Source organism: Pristiophorus japonicus, unplaced genomic scaffold (assembly GCF_044704955.1).
Source record: "Pristiophorus japonicus isolate sPriJap1 unplaced genomic scaffold, sPriJap1.hap1 HAP1_SCAFFOLD_627, whole genome shotgun sequence".
Classification (NCBI taxonomy): domain Eukaryota; kingdom Metazoa; phylum Chordata; class Chondrichthyes; family Pristiophoridae; genus Pristiophorus; species Pristiophorus japonicus.
Genome location: NW_027254539.1, coordinates 34,428 through 49,647, shown reverse-complemented (window position 1 = coordinate 49,647; position 15,220 = coordinate 34,428). Strand labels below are relative to the sequence as shown.

Sequence of the window (15,220 nt, the reverse complement as noted above, 5' to 3'; positions counted from 1 at the left end):
GACATTTTGAAGGAAGATTTCAACAGTACAGAAGCAGAGATAGGGTGGAAGTGGGCAATGTTGTAGAAATAGAAGTGATAGAACGGTTAGGGGGTCTTAAACTCAATTCAGGGTCAAACATGATACAAAGTTGCAAATACTTTGCTTCAGCCTGAAAAAGTGGTCAGGGAGAGTAATGTAATCAGTGGCAAGGGAGCAAAGTTTGTGACAGGGCCAAAGGCAAAGGCTTTGGACTTTCCATTGTTAAACTGGAGAAAGTTATGACTCCTCCAAGACAGGATGTTACAAAAGCAGTGGCAGTGGAGGCAGATATGTGTGTTATCAACATATATGTGAACCTGATCCCAGGTCTGCAGATGATGTCACCAAGGAACCAACTGCTGTTCAACTGAGTATCTTTGATCACCAGTTATATGTTGCACCTCAATGCCATGGAACAATCACCTTCAATAAGGTCAGCTTAAAATTCATCAGAACAAATTGCAACCTGATCCTAAATTATAAAAATACATGTTTACTTATCATCTTATTGCATTGAAGTATCTTAAAGCACTTCAAACAATGGTCCGGAATCTGCAGTTGTAATGTCAGCATTTGCCATCATTACAGAAACTTCTGCAGTCTGCACATGGTATTTAAACACGGAAATCCTGAAGTTGCTCCATCAGAGGGCGTGCTGCTGCAGTCTTTGCAGATAGAAATCAATTAGAAATCACTGAATTGTCGTGAGCTTCCACTTTTTACACTCTATTCTCACTGTAAAAACCCTTGAAAAAGTTGAGCCTTATTGAATGAGGTGTAATTAATTTTTTTTTAAAACAGCGTACTCTGCCATAATAGGCCTTGAAAAAACGGATTTTATATTTTTAGAATGTCAAATTTCTACATTCCATGATAAAAATTCCATAGATTTTTAGAATAATTTTATTTTGAAGTTTATGACATTTCAGCTTCCACCTTAATTCCAGGTATATCTTTATTTCGCTTTTCTGTAAAATTATAAAAAGTGAATGATAAAACCTGCTTGTTACTTCCTGGTTTGCTGCGTCAGAATTCATCAATGTGACTGGCTGCTTAGCGTGCTTACTGAAATCATTGTTACTGGCCACCAGAGATTCCCTTATAGATGGCGCCAGAATTAAATTAACGTTGGGAAAAGTGTTGGCTAAACATTTGTAGGCAGCTTTTTTCGAGGTCAGTGATGAGCACCATCACGTCACCGTTGACCGCAAAATCCCGGCTAACTAATTATTCTTGAAACAGTGACTGTTATAGAAGTAAATATAGCAATATCTCACAAATTTTGGTTGAGGAACGTAGTCCACTAAGATATTGGAAGAGGTAGACAGGACTTCAGGTCATCTCAACCAATGTCCTGCCCTAGGGTTCGGGATAAATGATGATCTCTATTGGTTGGTCACAACTCAGTAAAGACATGAGGTTGATTTCAGCTCTGAATTGTTAAGATTTCACATTCAGCTCTTAGAACACTAGTTGGCCGACTCAAGTATTTCCTTGTACATGTACTTTTATTGCAGATGGATCAAAAGAATTATCGACATTCTGGAATGATTTTGCATCCATTAATTAGATTTTATCTGACATCAGCATTGTCAATACTAAATGTTTTGTAATCACAGCTGTGATCAGTTAGGAATTCTCATTATGTCCAGTTTATTTTCCTTTATTGTTTTGGCTTGCATGGTCTCCACTTTATTTGGCAGCTAGCAATACTGAAAGCTCAATACATCCGTCAGCTTTTGTTTTTAAACTGGGGAGACTTATTTTTCAACTATATTCAAAACATCTCAAAACTGGTCAGTTTTCACACTTTCACTGTTTGTATTGTCCAAGAGACTCTGGAATACTGCAGCTTTTGTGTTGCTGCAAAGTAGTTTCCCTTTTGCATCAAGTGAGTAGTAGCACAATGAATGATAGGAATTATGGTTCAGAGAAGATAAAAATCACCATTTAACATAAGTCACAACTGCAAATGTGAACCATGATTATAAAACTGTTCATTAATAAAATTGGTAACAAAAAATATAATTTTTTGATTCAGTACCATCTTTCCAAATGTAAAGGGAACAAAATCCAAAGTAAGCTTAATCACAGATACAAAAAAAGGGCATTTGTTTGGGTACCAAAATTATGAAACTGATGAAGTGGAAAAATATGTGGACTCATCTTTAAAAATACATTTTAAGATTTCTGTCTTTCTTGACTCAGGTAGGCTGCAAATTCCACTAATGTTCTGGTCGGTCTTCCTGCCATTCCCTTTCGCAGGTATGGAACTTCATCTTTGTTTGACATCACACCAGCTATGTCAAGGTGAGCCCAGTGTGAGACTGTAACAAACTCTCGCAAGAACGCTGCAGCTGTACACGCACCACCAGACCTGCAGGAACATTTCAGAGCAGAGTGGAAGTTACCAAGTGGCAGCAAGTGAATGTATTTCTTTGGAAGTTCATCACAGATTTTTTTTTTTAATTGAAAATCCCCTTCAAAAAGAAAATTAAAACAAATTTTTTTCCAAATTATTCCCCCTTGAATTCTCATTATGTCCACTTGATCCTCAATTGAAACACAGTCACTCTCTGCCCTGCTGGGCAAATTTCTTGGGTGACTGTTTCATTGGGCCATCACTGCAACAACCTGTATGAAACTAACAAGCTCCCTCTTTTAATTTATATTTTCACTTTTCATCGACTAAGAGCATGTTCTCAAATTTTCAGTTTATTTTGAATAGTGGACAAAATGGTTCACTGTCAGTCACAATGCAATTTTTCAGTTGTGGTACAGTAACATTTACAGTATAATGAATAGTTATAGACTTGCATTCAATTGTTTCAACTCTAAGGCAACCACATCATGGGATTGATTTTCACGTGAAGCATATATCGGGTAGGCAGTGGGCTACTCCCAACCACCTGATGACATCTGCAGGAGGCCTAATCAATTTTTGTGATCAGGCCTCATTTACATTGACATGAGGAGGCGCCAGTGCTAATTGCACTTTTACGGATAGCTGGCTGTATAGGAGAGCAGGAAATCCGGCAATGCACCATGGACCTGCAGCAACACTTTAAAAGGGAAGGTGGAAGTGTCAGGAGTCAAACAAAGCAGCAGTTTTCAGAAAATATTAAATAATGGCTCATAACACACAAGACACTGCAGGAAAACTGAGTGCCAGACCCCTTTCCAGCTTTCCCCGACTGTAGCTAAATGCACCTGGAAATGGCCAGCTCCCGATCTGTACCGCCTGCAGTTTGTGCAATAGAATGCAGGTCGATACAAATATGGTGTTAGGGCACTGACGTGATGTGACCCTGATCTGCAAACAATACTCAGGCCTCTGCCTGTTTTCAGCCTAAATTAAGGTCAGCCTGAAAATGGGAAAGAACATACCTCCAGGGAATTCCATCCCCCACCCCGATTCTCATCCCCCCTACTGCTCACCTTATGCCTAATAGCGGGGTGGTCATAAGACAAAAATCTGTCCCCATAGTGTGCTCGACACAAAATAAAATTAAACTCGAGCTCAGATGTGTAAGATTAACAACATGCATTTATACAAGTGTCTTCAATGCAGAAAACATTCCAAGGCTCTTCACAGAGGCATAATCAAACAAAAATGGATGCCGAGCCACAGGATATATTAGCAGGGGCGTCCAAAAGCTTGGTCAAAGAGGTAGGTTTTAAGGAGGGTTTAAAACAAATTAAGAGTGGTGGAGAGGGATTTAGGGAGGGACTTCCACAGCATAGTCCCTAGATGGCTAAAGGCACAGTGCCAACAGTGCAGCAAGGGGGATATACAAGTTCTGGGGAGCTTGTATGGCTGGAGAAAGTTAGAGATAGCGAGAGGCAAAGCCAAGAATGAATTTAAACACAAAGACGGGAATTTTTAATTCGAAGCATTGGGGAACCGGGAGCCAATGTAGGTCAGTAATGATAGGGGTGGTGGGCGAGAAGGACCTGGTGCAGAATAGGATATGGGCAACCGAGTATTGGATGATGTGTAGTTTATGGAGGGTGCAAGATGAGAGATTGGGCAGGAGAGCATCGGCATATCCTTAAAACCTTTCAGTATCAAATCAAAACAGAAAATAGTTTGCAGATCTTTTACCACACAACAGTAACAATATTTGAGTTTACAAATGTAAAGAGTGCTTATTTGGAAGAGTACTGAAAAGTATTAATGCCTTAACGTAAAGGCAATTAACCACAGAATGCAAGTTCACACAAAATAGGAAACATCTAATGGATATAAATTTGCTCAGTGTAACTCCTCAGTTTGGTATAAGACTACAGAATTAGGATTTACGTCCTAAATAAAAATCTGAGTAATGAAAGTCCCACCCGAAACAGAACAACTTGTATTTATATAGCATCTTTAACATAGTAAAACATCCACATTATAAAATAAAATTTGACACTGCGCCACATAAGGAGATATGAGTGCAGATGACTAAAAGTTTGATCAAAGAGGTAGGTTTTAAGGAGCGTCTTAAAGGAGGAAAGAGAGGTAAAGAGGCGGAGAGGTTTAGGGAAGGAATTCCAGAGCTCAGGGTCTAGGCAGCTGAAGGCACAGCCATTGATGGCAGAGCAATTAAAATCGGGTATGCTCATGAGACCAGAATTAGAGGACGCAGATATCTCGAAGGATTGTGGGGCTGGAGTAGATTACAGGGATAGGGATGGAGGGATTTAAATACATGGATGTGAATTTAAAATCGAGGCGTTGCATAACCAGGAGCCAATGTAGGTCAACGAGCACAGGGGTGATGGGCGAATGGGACTTGGTGCAAGTTAGGACACGGACAGCAGAGTTTTGGATGACCTCAAGTTTATGGAGGGTAGAACGAGGGAGGCCAACCAGGAGTGCATTGGAATAGTCACGTCTAGATGTAATGAAGGCATGGATGAAGGATTCAGCAGATGAGCTGAGGCAGGGATCGAGTCTGGCAATGTTCTGGAGGTGGAAATAGGCGGTCTTAATGATGGAGTGGATATGTGGTCGGAAACCCAGCTCGGGGTCAAATATGACACCAAGGATGCGAACAGTCTGGTTCAGCCTCAGACAGTTGCCAGGGAACGGGATGGAGTCAGTGACTGGGGAAAGGAGACAATAGAGAGGTTGAGAGAGGTGGTGGAGAGGCAGAACTGGGTGTCAGCATGTGGAACCTGAAGTTGTGTTTTTGGTTGATGTCAGAGGGGCAGCATGTAATGAGAAATATGAAGGGGCCAAAGATAGATCCTTGGGGGTCTCCAAAGGTGCAGGAGCGGGAAGAGAAGCAATTACAGGTGATACTATGACTACGACTGGATAGATAAGAATGGAACCAGGCAAAAGCAGGAACACAGCTAGATGACGGTGGAGAGGCGTTGGAGGAGGATTGCGTGGTCAACCATGTCAAAGGCTACAGACAGGTCGAGAAGGACAAGGAGAGATAGTTTACCTTTGCACTGTCACATAGGATGTCATTTTTTACTTTGATGGGAGCCCATTCGTTACTGTGACAGGGCGGAAACCTGATTGGAGTTCTGGGAAAGATGGGCATAGATTTGGGAGGCAATACGTTCAAGGATTTGAGAGGAAAGGGAGGTTGGAGATGGGGCAACGATTAATCTATAATTCTCTTTCAGATGCTAAACGACCTGCTGTAAAATTCCAACAATGGCCTGGATTTTGCTGTACTAATAACGGAAGGCTGTCATCCTTATTGCTGAGTAACAGTGACAGCAATTTCTGGCGTCCGCACATGCGTAATTAAACACGGAAATCCGGAAGTTCCTGTCACTGATGCCCTGCTCCTCCACAGGGTGTGCTGTTGCAGTATTCGTCGATGGAATCTGCACAGAAATCACAGTGATGGCGAGAACTTAGGCCAACTACCCCTATTTTCTCTCTAAACACAAATGAAAAGGCTAGGTGTTGTACAATCAGGAGTAGCTGAGTTTTTAAACAGCGTAGTAAGTGATAATTACTGAACAACTTCTCTGGATCTTGAAAAAAATAATTGCACAAGTATGGAGTCTCATTGCCTCAAGAAATTAATGTTGCAGATTTATTTTTAATAAAAATAATTTTTTTTTAAATTCTGCTTTTGTTCTTCTTTAATGTCTTTCCCTTAATTCCATGCATATGTCCCAGCCTTTATTTTTCTTCCTATCCAATAATTTAAATAATAATTTATATTTCCAGTTTTAATTCCTACTTTGCCATCTGTGTCTCAGTGAAGATTGTTCAATCTGGTTGATTGAACAGCCTCCATGCTGCTTGACCTACTCACAGATGCCACAGAGCCCCTGTAGAGGGCGCCAAATTCAACAAGCCCTCTAAAAGTCTGTGGGCAACCGTACGCAAAGTGAATAGCAAAAACTGTTCCTTCGGCGCTCATAGCAAAATCTGGGCCAATAGCATAATTATTTCACTTGTTTTTTAGTACCCAGAAATCAACCCAAGTGCTAACATAAAAGTGCCATTGGATATGTGAATGAATAACGGAAAAAATAAAGTATGAGGTCAAGGCCCATGATGTAGGACATTAGAAAAAGTGGAGAAAGGTTTGGCAATATCAAGTTTGGGTTTTAAAAGCCGACACACATTGGCGAAGGGAAGACTTGAGGAGATAAGAATTTTCAAAGTTTTGTGGTTCTGTGATAGGGTAGGATGAGTTTAAATTTCAACACAGCAGGCTTACAACCTTATACTGCAGCATCATGAAACAAGCAAATGTAACTCCCTTATTTAAAAAAGGAGAGAGCGAAACCACAAAATTATAGACCCGTTAGTCTAATATCTGTCGTGGAGAAGTTATTGGAATCTATAATTAAGGACAAAATGACTAAGCATTTGGAGAAATTTGAGCTGATTACAGAGCGCCAACGTGCATTTGTAAACATTGGGTCATGTCTAACATAGAAACATAGAAAATAGGAGCAGGAGTAGGCCATTTGGCCCTTCGAGCCTGCACCACCATTCAATATGATCATGGCTGATCATGCAACTTCAGTACCCCATTCCTGCTTTCTCTCCATACCCCTTGATCCCTTTAGCCTAAAGGGCCACATCTAAATCCCTTTTGAATATATCTAATGAACTGCCTTCAACAACTTTTTGTGGTAGAGAATTCCACTGGTTCTCAATTCTCCAAGTGAAGAAGTTTCTCCTCGTCTCGGTCCTAAATGGCTTACCTCTTATCCTTAGACTGTGACCCCTGGTTCTGGACTTCCCCAACATCAGGAACATTCTTCTTGCATCTAACCTGTCCAACCCCTTCAGAATTTTATATGTTTCTATGAGATCCCCTCTCATTCTTCTAAATTCCAGTGAATATAAGCCTAATCGATCCGGTCTTTCTTCATATGTCGGTCCTGCCATCCCAGGAATCAGTATGGTGAACCTTCTCTCCAACTCCCTCAATAGCAAGAATGTCCTTCCTCAGATTAAGAGACCAAAACTGTACACAATATTCAAGTTGTGGCCTCACCAAGGCCCTGTACAACTGCAGTAAAACCTCCTTGCTCTTATACTCAAATCCTCTCGCTATGAAGGCCAACATGACATTTGCCTTCTTCACCGCCTGCTGTACCTGCATGCCAACTTTCAATGACTGATGTACCATGACACTCAGGTCTCGTTGCACCTCCCCTTTTCCTAACCTGTCACCATTCAGATAATATTCTGCCTTCCTGTTTTTTTCCACCAAAGTGAATAACCTCACATTTATCTACATTGTACTGCATCTGCCATGCATTTGCCCACTCACCTAACCTATCCAAGTCACCCTGCAGCCTCTTAGCATCCTCCTCACAGCTCACACTGCCACCCAGCTTAGTGTCATCTGCAAACTTGGAAATATTACATTCAATTCCTTCATCCAAATAATTAATGTATATTGTAAATAGCTGAGGTCCCAGCACTGAACCTTGCGGTACCCCACTAGTCACTGCCTGCCATTCTGAAAAGAACCCATTTATTCCTACTCTTTGCTTCCTGTCTGCCAACCAGTTTTCTATCCACATCAATACATTACCCCCAATACCATGAGCTTTAATTTTGCACACTAATCTCTTTAGTTTAATTTAGTTTTTTTTAGGAAGTAACTAAAGTCTATGGATGCAGCTTATATGGTCTTTCAGAAGGCATTTGATAAGGTTCCACATCAGAGACTGTTAGCTAAAATTAAAGAAAAATTAATGACCTGGTTAGGAGACTGGTGTGAGAATCCTGGGAAGTCTCCATTTCAGATTTTCCCGACAAACTAACATGGACTAAATGAATTAAGTATTATGAGTTATAGGTTCAAGTTTGTATTTTGTTCCTGTTACACGACGCACGACGATTCTTGAATAATCATACTTTTAAACTAGTGTAATATGCCCTGGGTGGACCCGGTTAGATGGATTAGTTGATTATTAGAATATTCGTTTTCTATCTTTAGTGATGTAATCATAAGTAATCGATTTATAATCGTGTGCAAGAATTAAATGTAAAGGTTTATAATCATCAATTGTTTGGAATGATAACCTGAATTATATATGACATGTAAACCTTTTGCTTATGATTAAAAGTCTGTGAGTAAGCTGTAACCAAACAGCCTGGGGTGAGAAAGAGGAATGCCATGGTCGAATAGGGAGGCTATGGGTGAAGGTTGGATATTAGCCAACAGTAAGGATAGAGGCATAGAGTGCAGCTAGCCTGGGATGCAAGGTCAGATGTGGCTGCCACTGTGTTGGAATGTTATGAAGTCTGCGGTAAATTAAAAACATTGGCCTCTCACAGAAAGAGCAAGGACACCATATCTCGACACTTTGGAGACATGTTCATTTTGCGCTGCCGTAACTACCCCAGATATGAGTCTTGATGGTCAAAAACAGATGATGTAAGGCTGTCATAAGACCAGAAGCTGTATAAGTCACGGTGCTGCAGATGTGGCACCTTTATGGTTGGATTTTGGGTTTTGGATGTAAGCCAGTGATTGATTCAATAAGTCTCCATAGGCTTAGAAAAAGTGAGAAAAAGTCTAAGAAGGGGTCACTTGGGCACTTAGAGGGTAGAGGCATTCGGCCAAGAGCTTGGGAATATCCACCAGATGAGCTGAGGAGGGGGCAGGTTGTCGGAGGACCCATACCGATGGACGAGGGAGCCTAGAGGCCAGGGCTGACATGGGTGGATTCGTGGAGATCACGACCTTCTAACCAGGGTACAACAGATAATGTAACTCACATTTGCGCCTTGTTAGACTATTGCTCAGATACTGTAATGTATTAAGTCTTGCTTATACTGAATAAAAATAATCACCGTCACCAATAAAGGTCACATCGAATCTTTCGTACCTTAACAGTGGAAACAGTTAATTGGTCAGGATCCCGAAACTCTAACAATAGTTAGATAGTGGAAGACATAGAGTAGGGTTAATGGGTATGTACTTGAATTGGAAGGAAGTGACTAGTAGTGTCCATAAGGGTCTGTGGTGGAGCCTCATCCATTCACTATATTTATTGATGAATTAAGAGAGAGCCATATATCCAAGTTTGCTGGTTGGCGACACAGTAAGTCGCGTAGATAAGAAGCATAAAATTATGATGCTGGTAACATTGGAGAAGGATGAATTTCAGAAACAAGGATATTGTACTGTAAAGATAGGCACATATAAATATTGAGCTCAAGAATTTTTAAGATTGAAATACATAGACTTTTAAAACACAGGTTTTTCATCACAGCAGGAGGCAGTGTATGGGAAGGAGATTGCTGCAATATAAAAGGCAATATGGTGCTATAGAACATGCATCAAAGATTGTTCATAATAAAGCTATGGCTCAGGTAAAGCAGTGATCGGAAGTAGCAGTATGGTGTGAAAATGCATGGGGGACTCCTATCTCCGTTTGGCAATCGGTTCAAAAAACTAGGTGGTCATAAAACATCAGATGGTGTTGGATTCAGCAGGAAGCAGACCATAAAGAAAATGGTATAAGAAGAGATTCCATGTTTTTATTTAGTTAGAAAGAGATCTTTGACTACCTTCGAGACCCAAAAAGCAATCTTAGCAATTCCTCATTAAAATCCACACACGTGTCAGAAACTCGGCTAATGTGCACTATGCTGTATGGGTGTTTACAAGATTAATGTTTTGTCAATAATAAATTAAGTGAATCATTATATTACTATCTCTACCTTTATGAATCGGTTTAAAGGATAAAGGACTTATTCAACAGTTAGCCTTTATAATTAGAGAGCTAGTATATAAAAGGGAAGGAAGTTTTACAACTATGATACAAAGCCCTGGTTAGACCACATCTGGAGTAGTGTGCCGTTCTGGGCACTGCACTTTAGTGATGTATTGGCCTTGGATTCACGAGAATGTTATCAGAGCTCCAAGGGTTAAATTACAAGAGATTACATAAACTAGACATATTCCTTGGAACATAGAAGATTACTGCTGATTGATTTGATTGAGGTTTTTTGGACTTTGAAAGGAATTTATAGGGTAGATAGAGCAAAACCTTTTCCACTGGTGGGGGAATCCAGTACAAGGGGACATAACCTTAAAATCAGAGCCAAACCATTCAGGAGAGAAGTTAGGAAACACTTTTTCAAGCAAAGGCTGGTAGAGGTGTGGAATTCTCTCCTACAAAAAGCAACAGATACTAGCTCAATTAATAATTTTAAATCCAAGATCGATAAATTTTTGCTATCCAAGGGTATTAGGGATTTGGAGCAAGGCAGGTGGATGGAGTTAGGATTCAGATCAGCCATGGTTTCATTGAATGGGGAAACAAGTTCGAGGGGCTGAATGGCCTACTCCTGTTCCTATGATTCAATTTCTTCAGTTTCATGCAATGTATGTTTAAAGTCATAAACATATGTGGGACATCCTGGAGAGATGTATGTTGGTCAGTGTTCTCGATCAGGCCAACATCCCCAGCATCGAAGCACCACATTCAACCAGCTCCGTTGGGCAGGCCACATTGTCCGCATGCCTGACACAAGACTCCCAAAGCAAGTATTCTACTCGGAATTCCTACACGGCAAGCGAGCCCCGGTGGGCAGAGGAAACATTTCAAGGACACCCTCAAAGCCTCCTTGATAAAGTGCAACATCCCCGTTGACACTTGGGAACCCCTGGCCATAGACTCGAGTCTCGTCGCCTAGAGCATGCAGAGAACAAGTGCAGGCAGCGGAAGGAGCGTGTGACAAACCAAACACCCCACACACCCAACGACTGTCTGTCCCACCTGTGACAGAGACTAACTGCCGTATTGGACTGTACAGTCACCTGAGAACTCACTTTTAGAGTGGAAGCAAGTCTTCCTCGATTTCGAGGGACTACCTATAATAATGATGACCCCCCCTGTGTAAGCCCCAGATAGAAGCCGATGATGTTGGACATCTTGGGGAGTTAAGGTTAACAATCAAACTTCTTTGTATCTTAAAGCAGCAGGCTTTCCAATATAAACATGATGATATTGAAGTATTGTAAAAGGAATGCATTGTCAGGCTTTCCGATATAAACAAGATTACTTTGAGGTGTCATGAGGAAAAGGCATTGCTTTTTTTCTGAAACAAAGTGTTTGTGAGGGAATAAATGTTAGCAATGACATGGTTAATGTTTCATTTTAGGGGAAGAAACATGGGAAGTAGATATCCATTGATTGATTGATTGATTAATTAATTAATTCACCCATTAACAGATAGCAATTGGTCAAAGATACTAGAAAATGTTATGTCAGGAAGTCTTGTTTAAGGTAAGTGGTTGAGGCAAACAATTGCAAACTGTTAACATAGATAGTGTGTTTTCAGATAAAGTGCGACATCCCTACTGACGCCTGGGAGTCCCTGGCCCAAGACCGCCCTAAGTGGAGGAAGTGCATCCGAGAGAGTGCTGAACACCTCGAGTGCATGCAGAAATCATGCGCAGGCAGCGGAAAGAGCGTGCGGCAAACCAGTCCCACCCACCCCTTCCTTCAACGACTATCTGTCCCACCTGTGACAGAGTCTGTGACTCTCGTATTGGACTGTTCAGCCACCAAAGAACTCACTTCAGGAGTGGAAACAAGTCTTCCTCGATACCGAGGGACTGCATTTTATGATGATGTTATCAGAGGATTTGGGAAATAGATAAATCATTGATATTTTCCTTTGATGTAGTCAAAATATTGTATATAAAGATACAGAAATTGAATATCCACTCTTTGTATACAGTTGAAGACCAATCACCTTTACTGTGCATCAATAAAGTCTGTTCCGTTTACTCCACTACGAAGGGCTCAATTTTCCCCAATGTCGTTTTTTGGCGCATTTCAAGAGTTACGCCCGTTTTTTTTGGCCCCGACTACTTAAAAAAAAAAACTTGCAAGTTTCTACGTTCTAATTTTTGAAATTGGCGCCGTGCAAACTGTCCTTTAGCTTTGGAGAGATGGAGCCTAACGTCCGCATTGAAAAAAGGATAGCCCCCGCCCCGTTCTGCACATGCACAAAAAAAAAATGACGTTTTTTACGTGACTGCTGTGGGCAGCATGCCCAGTACACCTCCCAGTCTGCATTTGGCCATTTTTAAAGAGCTTTGTGAGAGAACTTTTAGAGTGCTGTTGAGAACTTTAATTCTCAGGGGAAAAATCACGAGCTGTAATATGCAATGCGGCTCAAGGACCAAGAATTTCTCACAAGAGGAAATGGAGACACTAGTTACTGTAATTGAGGCCAGATGGCACGAGCTGGATACCAGTAGAGGTCACATAAAAGTTTCACCAAAAGAAATGAAGAAACACTGGAACCAACTTGCAAAAGATTACTGTGCAATGGTGACCACCCCGAGGTCTGGAGGCCAGTGCAAAAAGTGGCAGGACCTTGGTCAAGTAGTTAGTGTAAGTAATATTTTCATTTATTCACTAGAATTGTAATTGTAAACGTGACCATCTGTATGTCCCACCCAGCAGAAAGACACCCTCTCTAAAAAGTTCTATTTTCATCTTTGCAGAGGAAGGTGGCACACAACAAAAGAGAGAGAACTCGAACAGGAGGCGGCCCAGCAAATCGGCACCCACTGAAACACTTGAAAAACAGGGTTCGCTGCTTTGATGGGTTCTGTCCGGAGAAAAGCAACCATCACTGCACAAGCTGGGCCCACACTCGAGGGAGAGGGCAAGTCCTGCAAATTCCACCTCCTGGCTTTGCTAAAAGTCAAGTCCTGCACGGGCTAGCCATGCTTCGGTTTCTGGGGATGTCTCCATCAGCTACGCTTCGGTTGATGCAATGTGCTATCATTCATCGTGGTCCTTCAAATGAGCCTGCTGCTTGCGCTGTGTGAGCCTACTCGTGCCACCTTCCCCCCTCCTCTGCTGCTAACCATTTGTCTCTTCAGTTATATTTTGCAGAATTTAAGGCCAACCTGATGAGCCTGAAGATGATTTCAGAAGATTCAGACGCGGACGAGCCTGAAGAGGAGAACATCTTCCAATCCCACCTTCCAGACCAAGAGCATGGGGGTGAGGGGGAGGGGGGAGGATAAAGCCCTCAATGTTGTACTCACTCTGGAGCAGGTGCAGGCGCCGCCCATTGAGGTGCTAGCCCCTTTCCTGAGTGGTACGAGTGTTGGGACATTCCATGGTTTTGCATAGTCCGAGGCTGCGGGTTCCAGTGGGGTGCAGCGAGCCACACCCAGGATGAGGAGGGGCAGGAGAGCTCGACCGCGTTCTCCTGAGGTGCAAGATGCAACAGATGTGGTTCAGATGATGACAATGAGTGCGGAGAGCATTTACCTTACGCGATCAGTCCTGGACACCATCAATGGGGTGGGTGATGAGGTATTGGGACAGTCGAGAAAAGTAACAACACTCTCACGAGAAATGGGAACACTGTCGGTGCACATGAGGGAGGGAGGGTCGCAGGTAGCAGATACATTGTTAGTGAACATGAGGGAGGGAATGTCGCGGGTAACTGATACACTGTTGGTGAATATGAGGGAGGGAATGTTGCAGGTAGTTGAGACACTGTCAGGGCACATGAGGGAGGGAATGTCGGAGATAGCTGCTGCTAGAAGGGTACATGCCAGACCACTCGGTCATTGATGGAATCAACAGCCACTCCCACGCCAATCCCCAGGCCAGCCTCTGAAGAGGCCCAAGCCGGACCTTCCACATTATTGCCTGCCCACGCACCACCATCAAGAAGTACGCATTGCCCGAGATGCTTGAAAGGATAAGCTTGGTACCAACCCGAGAAACGCTGCGCCACCGCCTGCGGGCAGGGGTGAAGTCACCAAGACCAAGGGCAGCGGGCGGTCTTCGAATAAGGTGGCGGAGAGAATGGTGCAGTCTTTATTTGCTGCTATTGTTGTTATTATTGTTGTTACTATTGTAACTGTTCTTAAATTAAACGTTTTCTGTAAGTGATGTAAATTTACAAGTTTAAAAGTTTGTAAGTGATCTTAACTGAAAACTTAAAAGTGTGATACAAGAATATTGTTATTAGTTAAGTACAAACAAGTGTTAAACATTTGAATAAAATATATTTTAAATTATAACTGAATCATTTCCATTATTTGTTCCATTATTAACACAACTTTTTGAACTAAAGAAGAATTATTTCCATTATTTGTTCCATTAACACAACAACATTATGGAACAGGTCCAAACAGTAAACATGGTCCATTTGGAATAGTTGCCGCTGTACCTTCAGGCAGCAAAGCATTCACAGATGAGCTGCTGCCAGAAGGCTCGAGCATTCGTTAAAGCCCGACCTCCTCCGTCATTGTGCTCCGAGTTCAGGTAGTTGTATGGCTTCCTCGTTCTCATCAGCAGCCACGCTCACCTCAGGTGGGTCTTCGACTACCAGTTGCTGCCTCATGATGGCTAAGTTACGCAGCATGCAGCACATAACAGTGAACTGACCGGCAATCTCAGGGGAGTATTGCAAGTAGCCTCCGGAATGGCCCAGGCATCAGAAATGCTGCTTCAAGATGCCAATGGTCCTCTATTATGCTGCGCATCGCAATATAGAAATATAGAAAATAGACGCACCAATAGGCCATTCGGCTCTTCGAGCCTGCACCACCACTTAATGTGATCATGGCTGATCATGCACTTCAGTACGCCATTCCTGCTTTCTCTCCTTACCCCTTTGATCCCTTTAGCCATAAGGGCCACATCGAACTCCTTTTGAATATATCGAACGAACTTCTGTGGTAGGGAATTTCACATGCTCACAACTCTGAGT

General features: G+C 42.1%; 1 protein-coding gene across 1 annotated transcript in view; it reads right to left on the bottom strand.

Moving 5' to 3' along the window:
* Positions 1 to 1,510: 1,510 nt before the first annotated feature.
* LOC139255772 (cytosol aminopeptidase-like) overlaps positions 1,511 to 15,220 on the bottom strand; it is a gene marked incomplete at its 5' end in the record, with an annotated part of 45,475 nt that continues 31,765 nt past the window's right edge. Inside the window, one exon of the mRNA XM_070873984.1 lies at positions 1,511 to 2,398. Coding sequence (XP_070730085.1) covers positions 2,203 to 2,398 — 196 coding nt within the window. The remainder of the gene's footprint in view (positions 2,399 to 15,220) is intronic.